Genomic DNA, 13,552 nt, shown 5'->3' with positions numbered 1-13,552 from the left:
TGATGTGGATTTCCATTTCTCCAAGTCCGATATGTCGAGAGTACCACCCTGGTCCCTGTCTTTGGGTCACGCAATGTGGTGCTCTGGGTGCACGGAGAGTAATCCTGGTTATGGTGATCATATTGGACGTCATTGGCGTCTATTCAAAAGATTTCGATGCTGTCTAGATAATCTCGAAGCACTGTATGTGCTGTCGAGTGATTTGCATGCGTTCCGACATGCACAGCATGAAATGTCAAGAGATAAGTCACACAACTTCTAGTCTCTCCGGAGTCATTCGTTCTCCTTTTGGATGCAGCAAGATTGCACCTCGTGTAGACCTCTAAGTTTTGCCAGATCTTCAGAAAAGATGACAACCAAGAAGAAGTGGTTCGCTATTCAAAGGAAGATGCAAACGCATAGATCCGACCAGCCCTAATCAGATCCGACACAGGCCAGGCACGATCGACCCCACCTTCCCGATTCGCATCACGGGAGGGGCGGAGGGGGGCGTCACGACCTTGATCACACAACCCATTGTGCGACCTGAGAAACAAACAAAAACCCGACATCAACTTTCGAGAAACAGCAATCAGAAGTAGAGTGTCTTCCGATTGAGACGCTCGCTTCACACATGCTCGATGGTTGTCTTTGTCGATCTGGACGACCCAGATGAGGTTGAGCATGGGTATCAGCATCAACATGCGCCATTTGATATGCGCGATTTGCTGGATGTGCATACTGGAAGAAGGCTATATGCACCTTCTCAAGAGGAGGAAGCGAGGGTAGAAGAAGAGGCGGAGGGAGTTGAACATCCGAATCTCAATGCTCTTTCTGCTATACTAGGTTGTTATCCGTATGCTCTCCTGACTCTTTCCATGGATACAATGAACTGATGAAACATGTAGTATCATATCTGAAATCGCACACCATCTAGATCTAAACTCGCTCCACGACCTCTCTCGCACATGCCGTCAATACCGCGCCAACCTCCTCCAACATCGTAAGCAATTGATGTTGCAAACCCTCCGCTGTGAATCCGAGTCTCCTCTCATCCCTGCAGGAGGGAAATTAGGAAACTTCTTTCGAGAAACAGAGGATGGAAATTGGAATACTCATGGGCCAGAGGGGATGAGGATACCGAGGTTGACGAGTGGGAGGGTTGGTGCTTGTGCTAGGGACATGGTGGGAGAATGCAGGAGGTGTGGGAGTGTGGTTTGTAGGGTAAGTCTATTTCCACTTGGACGTGATGAGACGACGGAGAGGGAAATGAAATGCTGACAGACAACAGAATTGTATCATGAAGGCTCCTTCGGCCATTGCACTCAAGGCTCGACACAGAAGACTATGTCGGACCTGTATAAAAGCACCCTTGGACTCACATCTTCGCATCACACCTCCAGACACAGAGAACGATCATCGCAGTCAAACGTCGCACAGGCAAGCCACACGATCCGTCTCTCAGTCTGCACAGGACATTTGCTGACATCTGCATGCTTTCCAGTTCTTCCACCCAACCCCTCTACCGCGACCCCTGCACCTGCTCCTCCCACATCTGGATCTGCTCCCCCTGCGGCACGACCCTCCGCACCCACGACACATCCTACACCCGCGCCTGGACCTGGCGCTCCCGCTACAGCACATCCTCCACCTCCCCACTCGGCACAGGGATAGGCCACGGCATCGAAGGCGTCCAATGTGGCCGTGAATCTCACTGTCTCTCCTCGCGCACAATGTACAAAGAGATAGAATGTGATGCTACAGATACCCGCACGGGTGGTTACTTTTTACAGGAAATGGAGGGCATTGGAGGGGTTGTGAAGAAAAAGGTCAAGAGGAGGGTCGAGGTGGGAGAGGTGGTTAGGGAGGATGTGGATGAGGGGGAGGGAGGAAGGTTTTTGGCTAGGGAGGTTGAGGGGCTGGATAGGAGTTGGTGTTCTTGGTGTGCGAGGGTCATCTTGAGTAACAAAGATGCGGCGAGGTTTGATGGTGCTGATGGAGATCTGCTGGGTACAAGTCTCGTCGAGAGCGATGTGAGCTCGAGCTCGAGCTCGACTCTATGATTGGGGTTTGACGTTTGGCGTTGGGAGTTTGACAAGATCTAGCATGTTGGTTCGTTATGCATCTGCCACTGTTATCAAGCGACTCGCATAGCCCAGCTTATTACATGGTACCTCTTTATGTTCTGATTGATGTGAATTGATATGAGGCTCGCACCAGAGTTCAAACTAGAGTCGGATAGGTGCAACAATTGTGGACTATCGTACAGCCATTTAGGACAAAACACACATGAGACAAGCTATGATTGAGGTGACTAGAGGTAGAGTCTTGGGCTGCAACATTGAGTTGCATGGCTTTTGTATTATCAAGCTACGAAGGGGGGATAAGCAAAAGCTCTCCAAAATGCCGGAAGGTGAGAAACGACCGAGCCATTCCCCCACGGTCCATGACCTGAGACCCGAGACCCTCCATGTGAGACCGGTGTATATCGATTTAAACCATTTTTCTGCCATCATGAATTCCTTGATCGTCATTATGAACGCCCGCTCGTGATCTGAAACCAACAAAAATGGACCGGGCAATGCAAAGAAAAGGGTGTAAGCATGCCCATGAAACGCTATCTTCCCCAAATGCGCGAAGCCGTGGGCTCGTGATGCAAATGTCCTAGAGCTAGGACGGCGAAGAAGAATAGAAAGAAGCAAACAGAGTCACTCTGTGCTAAATTACGTTTACTTCTTCTTGGGGCCGAACATCGGGGCACCGATGTTGGAGCCAGTGAGGCGGACGTTGGCAGCCTTCTGGATCTTCTGGACAAAGTCCATGCCTGGCCAGTCGGCACCGGGGCGCTCGAGGGCGGCGACGTAGGCGACATCGACCGAGGCCTTCGAGGCAAGATCCTTCTGGGTCATGGTGGCGCCCTTGGGGTTCTTGAGTTGCTGGCGGGCCTGCTGGAGAGCCTTGGCGACATCGTCCGGCACCTTCTTGGTTGCGACAATGTCTTCACTGCGGTCGACCTTTGTCAAGTGCTGGCCTTCGATACCCTTGCTGGCTGCCTGTGTCGCGTGTTAGCTGGCTTGAAGCCTATGGAGGGAGTACAGTGGCTCGACGTACATTGGCAGTAGCAAACTTCTTCTCAGTGGCAACGATGCCACCGCTGCGCTGGGCGGCGTTCAGAGCGCTCTTTCCCTTGATGACGGTCTCGCGAGGGCCGGCAGCACCACCGCGGGCCTTGCTGCCAATCTTGGTAACTTGGTCCCAGTCAGACATGATGGATGTGAGATGTGTGATGGGCGGTTGGAATCAGTTTGGATAGTGGTGTGGTGGGGTGAATGTGGTATGCGATTGATGAAGATGGGTTGTATTGTATGAGGCAAAGAAGAGACGTCTGAGCACTTGTGAGATGTTAGCTCTGACATGTTTCTCGCCGGGCGATGACATCGATCATTGGACCCCGATTGTGCGTGCCAAGCCACTTTCGACGGCCTTCTCTTTGCTTCGCCGCCGCGTTCTCAACACTGACACCGATCGTGCAACTACCAGTCTACGACACCGTTATGAATCATCATCGACTTTGCCCGAGTACAAGGCTATTCACGAGTCACGCTGTGCAATTGCAGTCAAGTCACCGTAACGTATGATCGCAATGCCATGGATTGGCGGCACGTATGTCGCATGCAGTTTCTACATAGCTTTTGTACAGACTGGCAAGAACGAAATTTGCATTGCATCTACATAAAGAGACAATGTGATCAAGCGACAAAACGTCTTCCGTTCTTCGCTCCAACGCCATCCAATATGCCAGCGGCAAGACCTGATGGTTCATCTTTGACAGCGTGATTGAGAACATCACCAACACTGCCTAGGACGGTGCCAGTAGCATTCTGCAGCACTTCTCCTGTGCCCTCCAGAATGCCGTCCAGAGTGCCCACTAAGCCTTCCAGAGGGTCGACAACAAGGCCGTGAATGAGACAATCTGCCCACTGCAGTGCAGCACCAACCGGGAGTCCGACAGAGGCAGGGCGATCAGATGCGCTGATGTCGAAGCCGTTGGTGGCCGAGGGATTGTAGTTGGGATAGCCGACTGCCGGGTATCCACCGACCATACCGATAGGACCTCCTCCCAAAGGACCAGTGAGGTCCATCGACGAGCTGCCATAAGACATGGTGTTGTTTGCTGAGTAAGACTCGGAGCTGGAGTACGAAGATGAAGCCGCAGAAGATGAGGCTGAAGCTAAATCGTAAGCCTGAGACTGGTCGATGCGTTCTGCACGCTTAGAATTGCCTCGTGGTGTGGTAGTACATTGGCTCTGGTCCAAAGGTAAGTACGGCACACTACCTGTCTCACCGTTCTTCTTGATCAGATCCGCGGCCTTCTCGGCAACAGCATAAATGACAGACTCAAGGTGAGCAGCAGGAACGATTGGGAAGATGCTGGCGTCCACGACACGAATGTTCTGAGTACCGTAGACAAGCAGGTTGGAGTCAACGACACCGCCATCGTCTCTAGGCATCATGGCAGCCGTGCAAGATGGGTGGAATTCAGTACCCAAGGCACGATTAAGGAACTCTTGCAGTTGGGCATCGGTAGCTGCGTGAGGTGGATCCTTCTGAACCGGCTCCAGGACCTCTAGCTCGGGCTGCTGGAACAATTTGTCATTGAAACGCAACGAGTCCATCATGACGGCCATGTCAATGGGGTTGCTTCCATAGCGGAAGTCCAGTGTAGGATAGTTGAAAGGGTCGGTACCATTGATATGCACGTTACCGCGCGTAAAAGGGCGCTGGTTACTGATCTGTGTGTTACCCGCGTTATCCTGCAAAAACTCAATGACTGCGCGTCTGCTGTTGTTGAGAGCAGGGATGAGGAGAGCACGTTGACGGGCGTAGCCGCGAACGACGCTCTCATCAAGTCCATCGGCGAGATAATCGTTGTCGGAGAATGAAGAAGCATTCTGAGCGATCTCCTGAGCGCGGTCAGAGATTTGCGGAAGCGAAAAGAAGCCATTGCCATCAGGAGGTCCGAAAGTGTAGGGTCCAGTACGATTCGCGTAGTATGCTGATCTGGCCCAATTGTTGATGGTCGCGTTCTGCATGATGTTCGGGTACACGTAGCTTTGATTATTGAAGCCTTGTGTCATGTGCATCAGCATATGATCTTGGAGATTGTTACCAACACCAGGCAGATTAATGCGGCTTTGTACTCCAGCTTTGGCGAGAACATTACTATCACCAATGCCAGACAACTCAAGAAGTTGAGGAGAGCGAAGCGCTCCGGCAGCGAGGATGACTTCACGAGCAGCCACAGCCGTCCAGACTCTGCCGTCACGTCCAGCTGACACCTCGACTCCTACAGCTCTAGCACCGTTGTCTCCAGAAGTAGCACAACCGCCTTCAAACAGGATTCGACGCACATGTTGGCCAGTGGAAACATAAAAGTTCTCGCGACCGGCGACCGGATCCCAACGCGCGCGACGAGCGTCTGCGCGAGACTGGTTTGTCTGAGAGATGCCCTGAGGGAGGTACATCGCGCCCTTTTCGGTAGGTGCGGCAGGATCAGGCTGGGTCGGTACACCCAGGCGGTTCAATGCAGCAAAGAAATGTTGACTAGCTGGATACTGGAATGCAGGGAAGCTGACATTCTGCGGACCAGATTCGCCATGTTGAGAAGCATCGTAACCCATTCCATAGGTTGTCGCGACCTCGTCTGAAGGCTGTTGGTTGAAAGTCTCACTCTGTTGGATGTCAGTATAGAAATGATAGATAGTCGCGACGCACTTGCCCTTTGGAAGAATTCGAGAAGCGAGCCGTAGTCCCATCCGTCATTGCCGAGTTGAGACCAGATGTCATAATCTTCTTGATCGCCACGATTCCACAGCATAGCATTGATCAGAGTACCACCACCTAAGCCTTTACCCTGTGGAATGGTTCTACTGCCGCCATCAAGGTAGGTTTGTGCAACAGTTTGGTCACACCTGGTTTTTGGTCAGTGATGTTTCTAGCCGTCTCTATGCATGCTGCCTTGTACCAGTTGAACCCGCCGCATTTCCCGTTAACAGATCCTGCGGCACCTTGATAGTATGGGATCATGATGCTTTCCGGGTAGTTATCAGCCTCCCTACACAGGTATACAAATCAGCAATTTGGTCATGTGGGCAGTTGCGAAGCCATAAGATCGAGCAGACACCGAGTTCCGCTTGTCGTAATGCAGAGCGTCAACCAGAACCGAGCGACCGCCAAATGGGGGTTCACTGGAGGCAGACCTTCAGCAGATACCACTGGTCTCGTAGATGATACTCTGCAATGTGACGGCTGGGGTTGGCCTTCGTGAACAGAAGACATAGGATATGTGGTGTCTGTCGTCTTGCTTGCCAAGATCTCTCTCTCTCTCTCTCTCTCTCTCTCTCTCTCTCTCTCTCTCTCTCTTGTACGTACCCAGATTCCAGTAGCAGGACTTGTACATTGGCATTTTCGCTGAGTCGATTCGCGACTGTAAGACCTGCTGGGCCGCCGCCTACTACGATATAGTCGAAGACATTGTTCTTTGGCAGCGGAACGTTGAGACCTCCAGCAGCAGCCTGAGTTACGAGCAGTGCAGTGACCGTCGCGAAGTGAGTATTGAACATATGCTCACAGTGTGCGGCAAGGTTGATGTTAAGAATGAAGGAAGTAGAATAGTGAACAGTACTTGAATGAATGTGGAAATCCAGCAGAACGATTGAATCAAGGATAGGACGAGGAGTACAAAGACTTTTGAATTCGAGAAGGATATGCGGACTTGCCTTTAAATCTTGCTAGAGCTCTCAGAATACGATTGCTGATTACCAAACACGAGCAGTTCCACCAGATGAAAGCCTGCCAGTGCCCGTATCAAGACGGCTGACGAGGGCATCCTTGGAGGCGGCTGTGTGTGCATGCACGACCCAAGTTTCCAATGGGTAAAGATCGCCAGGAACACAGCGCCCGCGCTGTGGTATGTTCAAGGCCGGCAAGATGCGTGCCAAGTTGCGGTACAAACCTGGTGCACATGTGCTATCTTTAAACATGTCTCACAGAACTTGTGACTGACTGGTATAGCGCAATCTCATCTGTGTAGACGGCGAGGCGCCATCATGATCAGCGCCGTCCAGACTTTGTAAGCAAGTCCGTAGGTCAGGATCAATCTGTTTGCTACGCAAAGGTCCGGCAAAGTTGGCCTTGACCCCACGCAAGATCGTCATTGGGGAAGCACGCGTCCCTTGTTTCAATTTGAAACTGAGACAGCGAACTACTCAGTCAGCCAGAACTCGTCCTTGAGATCTCCAAACTTTGACGGGTGAGTGTCGATGCCTATTTTCTTCATATTAATTTCCTCTGTTGTCATGCAACATCGTGCAGGTCTTGCCGCAGGGCTGCCGTCATGACGTTATTGAGTGTACCAGCGTCATCTTTTGGGATCTTCGTGAGCCCACGGACATGTAAGTCGATTTATTTTATAACAAGTAGACCTTCCGAAGGGAACGAAAGCGATATCGCGTTTCTGCTGGTCGTTGACGGAGACTGTTGACTTCGCGATAGTCGTGAGAGTCGCTGACGCGTAAGGCTTCGCAGTCATGAGTCGTGACCGAAATGGCGTGTCCTGTTGCACGTATCAAACGTCAGGCCCCAGCGTCCCCCAGGCTCTTGCTAGCTAGGATACGGTGTTAAAGCTGCGTCCGTTTTGAGTTGCTTCGACCTCGCGAGACGAACGCGTTCTTGAAGCAGACAATCTCTCTTGAGTCGAGGGCAAAGGCGCATGCGAATGACTGCGTGTCTCGATTGGCTGTTCAGGTGGGCTCCCGTGCACGAACGGGAGAACGGGTGCGACTCTGAAGCAGAGGTGGTAGTGGATGTAGCTGGACAAGGCTGTCGCCGAAGGATATCGCACCATCTGTAGTTGATAGCGACGTGTCTAGCAGAGGTCAAGTCCAATGCAGTTTGGCGGGGACGTAGAGGCACGATCGAGGTTGGAAGAGGACGAAATGACGAAGACCAACGTGGCTGTTGTGGCACATGTTTCTGTGCAACACGGTCCTGTGCTCCGATGCGAGCCTACATGCATGACAAGTTCGGATCTCCTCAACGCCTGCACTCCACCGATAGCGACCTCATGAATGCCGTTGCGTGCTGGATTATCTGATATGGGATGATTCCGTCTTTGGCTGATAATCGACCCTGTTCCTGCGGTTCAAAACGGTCTTGCATGTGAGATCGGATAGCTCTAAACCAGCCACCTACTCGCACAATGATATTTTATCTCTGTACTACCTAACATAGGAGCATGCCAGTCCTAGATCAGAAGCATCTAAGGACCCAAAATACAGATCTCGCAGCTCTTCGATGTGATCTTGACATGGTCACGTCTAGATGTGTCAACAACGATGGTGCATGAACCCGCGGTCACCGAACCTCGGCATCTCTCGGCACCCACCAAAAAGTCCCTCCTTTGCGGCCGTAGGATGGAATCAGTAATGCAACACCCAGGCACGCGAAGTAAGATCGCGCGAAACGAAAGTCTTGGTACAGCAAAGGTCAAGAGTGCCTTGATACTTAAGCCAAGGTGTGGGACTCTTGCTTTGGGGAAAGGTGGCATATCTCTTCTAACTTCTGGCTTCTCTCCGCTACACACATCTTCAATCCGCAATAATAACGATGGCCCCGTCATACAACTACGAGTACTTCAACGTCACATTCCCAAAGGAATATGTCGCTCAGGTCGAGATCAACAGGCCGGAGAAGATGAATGCCTTTAACGAAACGTACGTAAGAGCCTTTTCTTGACTATCACTTCCATGCACGAGTCATTTATCGTATTGTCTATCAACTTCCGACTGCACATCCTCGTACGGCCGGTGTGATCCGGGGGCTGACTGGAATATAGCATGTGGAAGGGCATCGGCCAGATCTTCGAACGTCTATCTCACGACCAGGACGTACGCTGCGTGATCTTGACCAGCGCAGGCGACCGAGCATTCTCAGCAGGTCTCGACGTAGCATCAGCATCCGAGACTGGAGTTTTGTCAGGAAATAACGGACTTGATGCCGCTAGAGTAGCCCAGCGCCTTCGTCACCACATCGACGAGTTTCAAGCAAGCATCAGTCAAATCGAGAAATGCGAGAAGCGTAAGTCACGTCGCCACCGCATCGTATGTAATACGAGACTAATCATCTTGCAGCTGTGATAGCAGTGTTACATGGCATCTCCTTCGGCTTAGCACTAGATATGACGCTTTGCGCTGATATCCGCATGTGCGTTGGTTCCACCCGATTTGCAGTCAAGGAAGTCGACATTGGTCTTGCAGCAGACATTGGCACCCTCACCCGCCTACCAAAAGCCAATGTCCCCATGTCCTTCATCAAGGATGTTGCCCTAACGGCCAGAGTATTCACAGCAAAGGAGGCGCTGGCCGTTGGTATCGTGTCAGCCATCTACGACACCAAGACCGAGGCTTTGGGTAAGGCACTGGAGAAGGCAGAGTTGATTGCTAGCAAGAGTCCAGTCGCCACCATGGGTACTAAGGAAGTGCTGAACTTCTCAAGAGATCACTCCGTGGCAGACGGTCTGAGATATGTCTCGGTCTGGAACGCAGCATATTGCAACACAGCAGATGTCACCGACTCGTTGACAGCAGGCATAAAGAAGACGAAGCCTATCTACGCAAAACTCTGAGCAGAGTTTAAAAAGGCGAGGTAGTGCAGAAAGACAACACAGTACTCGCTGTTAGATGTGTATGATTCATCGCGGTTCTGTTCAGCGTCATGACTTTTTACGTATATGTATAATAACCTTTTTCTCAAGATCTCGCAGCACATGGGTATCAAAGTAGAGTGTCGAAGCGCGAAGGAGCAGAAGGCTATGACAAACGTCGAAGCGCAGCAGAGCTGTTCTCGAGACCGTCCTCGAAGCCAATGGCTCTGGCAAGACTGACGGCTTCCTTGTAACGCTTCTTTGCCTCGATGATGTCTTTGTTCATCTCGGCGAACTCGCCTGGTAGATTGTTAGTAATGTATGTGGGTGAAGCAGGGACATGGTACATACCGAGGTTGTGTAGTGCAACAGCGCAGCCTACATCGCATTCCTCGTCACGAGCTGGCGGCTGAATATCAGCAGCGAGATCAAGAGCCTTTTGAGCCCATTGCTTTGCGTTCTCGACCAGTACAGCTTGTGACGGGGGCTTTGTCTCTGAGCTGGGAGGGGGGTTTTGCTGAGCGATGGAGATGGCCAGATTGTTCATGAGAATGACGGAATGGCAATCCTTGTCCGACTTGAAGTTCAAGGCTTGCAGAAAGAGAGGAACGGCTAGGTAGTGCTTGTTTTGATCTTCGTAGTTGTGTGCAAGAGCCTCCATAGATGCGCCCATCTCGTTGTCGGACATCCACTCGCCCTCTTTCTCCAAGACACCAGGCTCTCGTCTACGCTGCTTCTCCCGCAGAGAAGTCTCCAAGGCCCAAACGAGTCTCTCTTCGGCAGCCTTTCCGTCCTGAATGTATTGGTTGGAGTATAGATCGCCGAGCTTGACAGAGAGGGCGACGAGCTGCTTCATGATGCGAGTACGCTTCTCCTTGTGGTCTTCGAGCCGACCAAACTTCTCTTCCCAAGCCAGACAATCGTTTCTAAGAATCTCGAGGACCTGGATAGCCTTGGGGTAGTTTTGGATCTTCTCCATCAACGCAGAGACCTGGATCTTGACGCCAATGATCTCGTTGGAAAAGGGGTCCATGCCGAGCTCATTGGCAATCTCGAGGCCTTGTTTGTAGTACTTGAGGGCGTTCTTGGGGTCGAGGTCGATGTTTGTGTAGTAGATGGCTCGACGCAGCTTTTGCGCAACGGGCTCGGGGTAGTTGTGGAACGAGGCGATGATGTAGGTCGAGTAGAGGTAGTTGGCGTAGGCGATTCCAGCGGAGCCGGCGAGGATGGTGGCCGCGGCCAACGAGACGAGGTAGGGATGGGCGGCCCAAAGCTCTTTGGCACCACGAGTAAATGAAGCTTTGCCGCGGGACTGTTGCCAATTCTGGTTGTGTGATGTTCGGGCGTGGGAGTGCATCTGAGGTCGTCTGCCAGCCTGTGAAATTGATGAAAGACATCGTGTAGCACCCGTTCGTGAGGAGAGGCCACCCCTCAGGGCGTTTGTTGCTGGTCGTGAAAACATGGTGACTGTGTGATGTGTGGTATTTCGAAAGCTTCGCATCTTCAAAACGACAAAGTGTTTCGGTCGGCGAAGACGTCATCAACCGTCTTCCACTCTATCCACTTGCCTCCAATTCCACCACAACAGCATATCTCACACATTGCATCTACCAATCATGTGCGGCAGATATGCTTTGTCACTACGTCCTTCTGCAGTACGTCGCAGACTGCAAGATGAAAACATGCCCGTAGACGAGGCTCCTGAAGACGATGACAATTCGGTCCGCCAAACTTACAACTTCGCCCCCGGCAGTCATGGCTTGGTCTATCGCGCAGATGTTCCAGATTCCGGCGCTGCCTCTCAGCCTCAGGATAAGGAACAGACTACCACTGTCGATGGAAACGCCACTCTAGAAACTCGATACAAGCTGCAATCCATGAAGTGGGGTCTTATACCCTTCTGGACAAAGCGATCACCTGGCTACGGTGATATGATGCGCACCATCAACTGTCGTGATGACTCTTTGCTCAATCCTGGAGGCCTCTGGAACACCATGAAGCAGCGCAAGAGATGCATCGTCGTGTGTGAGGGCTTCTACGAATGGCTAAAGAAGAACAACGGCAAGGATCGAGTCCCTCACTATGTCAAGAGAAAGGACGGTCAACTCATGTGCTTCGCCGGTCTTTGGGACTGCGTGCAGTACGAGGGCCAGTCGGACAAGCTCTACACCTACACCGTCATTACGACTGATTCCAACAGTCAGCTCAAATTCCTCCATGATCGTATGCCTGTCATTTTCAACAACGGCTCTAACCATCTCAAGACCTGGCTCGATCCCGCCCGATCAGAGTGGTCCAAGGAGTTGCAGTCTCTACTGAGACCCTTCGATGGTGAGCTCGAATGCTACCAGGTCGACAAAGCTGTTGGCAAAGTCGGTAACAATTCTCCTTCCTTCATCATTCCAATTGACAGCAAAGAGAACAAGAACAACATCGCCAATTTTTTCGGCAACCAAAAGAAGGAGGCCAAGAGTGCAAACGAGGACAAGATCGTGAAGAAGGAGGAAGACGACTTCCACACTACTGACGGTCAAGTCAAGCAAGAGCCCGATGAGACTCGTGCCACTGTCCTTGATCATCAAAACACCGAGGACAATGCACCCCGTCCTGGAGTCGATGAAGTCTCCGAAGCGCCAGAGTCGACTGCGGTCAAGCGTGAACACTCTCCCGACAATGCCGGTGAGCAAGAACCTGCAAAGAAGAGTCAGAAGTCCGAAGGCACTTCAAGATCCACTAGTCGCTCTAGTCACGGCCGCACTATGAGAAGCTCCATTACCAACAATACTCAAGCTAAGTCACCGCCCAGGGCTAAGGACGGCTCACAGAGAATCACCAATTTCTTTGCCAAGTGAGACGACATCGGTTGAGATTTACACCGTATAAACCTTCACCGCTATACAAAGCACAGCCGGCTGTCTCGACGTACTCGCAGCAAGTCGAATGTGCCCACCGATTTTCGCGCTGCAAGAGCGCCTATGATAATCCAGGGCAGCCCTTTTGTCTACGCGAAAGGCAGGACCACGACGTAGAAGTTCAAGTAGATCAACAATGATGCTGACGGGCGGGAGACATGCTGTCAATCGACAAGACGAAAGATGCGTTACGTTGAGCCGAAGCTGTTTAATGCCTCCAAAAATTCTAATGCTGAATGCCTGGCTCGTTGTTGGTCAGAGTCGCGAGAAGTCCAAGCCCCATCCATCCGAGCCAGGGATCGTTCACAGATTATATGGGTCCGTGTTGCCGTTCGGCGAAATGGATAGATTGACACTACTTTATAACACGTGGTAGCCACAAAACCTCGTGGCCAAATTGGCCAGACACTAAAATTCGATCGCTTTGTTCCCTGCAGAAAAGAAACGTCACTTGTACGGATTTGTTCCATGCACGAGTTTGATGGAGAGGACGTTGCATGCCGAGTCATTTGAAAAGCGGTCCTGCAGCTCTGGTTCTACGTCCGAGTGCCTCCTTACCTCGGTCACCTGTTACAGACTCCACATGTTCGCTTAATGCTTTGCTTTCCTGGCTCAACGATGCCCAACCGCAAGGAGTGAAGACGGCTCTTGTACATGGATGCGGCGAACTCGGCGACACGCATGGCAAAATTGTGGTATTGTTCGGGCCGGAAGCAATGAAGCGAACAACGGCTTTCTCGAATGTTTCTCCGCTCTTCTCCAGAAAAGTGCCTCTGCTGACTTTGATTGGCCATGGAACAAACGACGAACACGCGACCGACTCAGGCTCGGTCGTTTCATGTATCGCGATGGAAGCGCAGCAGCGTCTCTACCACAAGATGATTGGATCGTATGCAAGTGCGGCGCTGTGGCTGCAGTGACGAATAGCTACGTTTCGGCAAGCCCGAGCGCGCTTCTG

General features: G+C 51.7%; 6 protein-coding genes across 6 annotated transcripts; 3 read left to right on the top strand and 3 right to left on the bottom strand.

The window, feature by feature from the left end:
- Positions 1-887: 887 nt before the first annotated feature.
- Positions 888-2,155, top strand: AUEXF2481DRAFT_369312 (uncharacterized protein). Its single transcript, XM_013492181.1, has 3 exons — positions 888-1,203; positions 1,271-1,419; positions 1,484-2,155. Exons 1-3 carry the CDS (start codon positions 994-996, stop codon positions 2,040-2,042), a joined length of 918 nt encoding a protein of 305 aa, XP_013347635.1. The 5' UTR covers positions 888-993; the 3' UTR covers positions 2,043-2,155.
- A 553-nt stretch (positions 2,156-2,708) lies between these two features.
- AUEXF2481DRAFT_1495 (uncharacterized protein) lies at positions 2,709-3,246 on the bottom strand (the record flags this gene model as incomplete). The annotated part of the gene is made up of 2 exons (XM_013491669.1): positions 2,709-3,032; positions 3,091-3,246. The coding sequence occupies 2 exons, from the start codon at positions 3,244-3,246 to the stop codon at positions 2,709-2,711; spliced, it is 480 nt and encodes a 159-aa protein (XP_013347123.1).
- A 482-nt stretch (positions 3,247-3,728) lies between these two features.
- On the bottom strand, positions 3,729-6,602 carry AUEXF2481DRAFT_1494 (GMC oxidoreductase; the record flags this gene model as incomplete). The annotated part of the gene is made up of 4 exons (XM_013491668.1): positions 3,729-5,683; positions 5,755-5,951; positions 6,005-6,094; positions 6,412-6,602. The coding sequence occupies 4 exons, from the start codon at positions 6,600-6,602 to the stop codon at positions 3,729-3,731; spliced, it is 2,433 nt and encodes an 810-aa protein (XP_013347122.1).
- Positions 6,603-8,876: 2,274 nt separating this feature from the next.
- AUEXF2481DRAFT_62101 (uncharacterized protein) lies at positions 8,877-9,664 on the top strand (the record flags this gene model as incomplete). The annotated part of the gene is made up of 2 exons (XM_013492112.1): positions 8,877-9,117; positions 9,171-9,664. The coding sequence occupies 2 exons, from the start codon at positions 8,877-8,879 to the stop codon at positions 9,662-9,664; spliced, it is 735 nt and encodes a 244-aa protein (XP_013347566.1).
- A 184-nt stretch (positions 9,665-9,848) lies between these two features.
- AUEXF2481DRAFT_25913 (uncharacterized protein) lies at positions 9,849-11,144 on the bottom strand (the record flags this gene model as incomplete). The annotated part of the gene is made up of 1 exon (XM_013491820.1): positions 9,849-11,144. The coding sequence occupies one exon, from the start codon at positions 11,142-11,144 to the stop codon at positions 9,849-9,851; it is 1,296 nt and encodes a 431-aa protein (XP_013347274.1).
- A 154-nt stretch (positions 11,145-11,298) lies between these two features.
- AUEXF2481DRAFT_1491 (uncharacterized protein) lies at positions 11,299-12,534 on the top strand (the record flags this gene model as incomplete). The annotated part of the gene is made up of 1 exon (XM_013491667.1): positions 11,299-12,534. The coding sequence occupies one exon, from the start codon at positions 11,299-11,301 to the stop codon at positions 12,532-12,534; it is 1,236 nt and encodes a 411-aa protein (XP_013347121.1).
- Positions 12,535-13,552: the final 1,018 nt, after the last annotated feature.

The sequence above is a fragment of the Aureobasidium subglaciale genome (assembly GCF_000721755.1).
Source record: "Aureobasidium subglaciale EXF-2481 unplaced genomic scaffold scaffold_2, whole genome shotgun sequence".
Classification (NCBI taxonomy): domain Eukaryota; kingdom Fungi; phylum Ascomycota; class Dothideomycetes; order Dothideales; family Saccotheciaceae; genus Aureobasidium; species Aureobasidium subglaciale.
The sequence above is the reverse complement of the archived record's forward strand: the minus strand, read 5'-3'. Positions and strand labels throughout refer to the sequence as shown.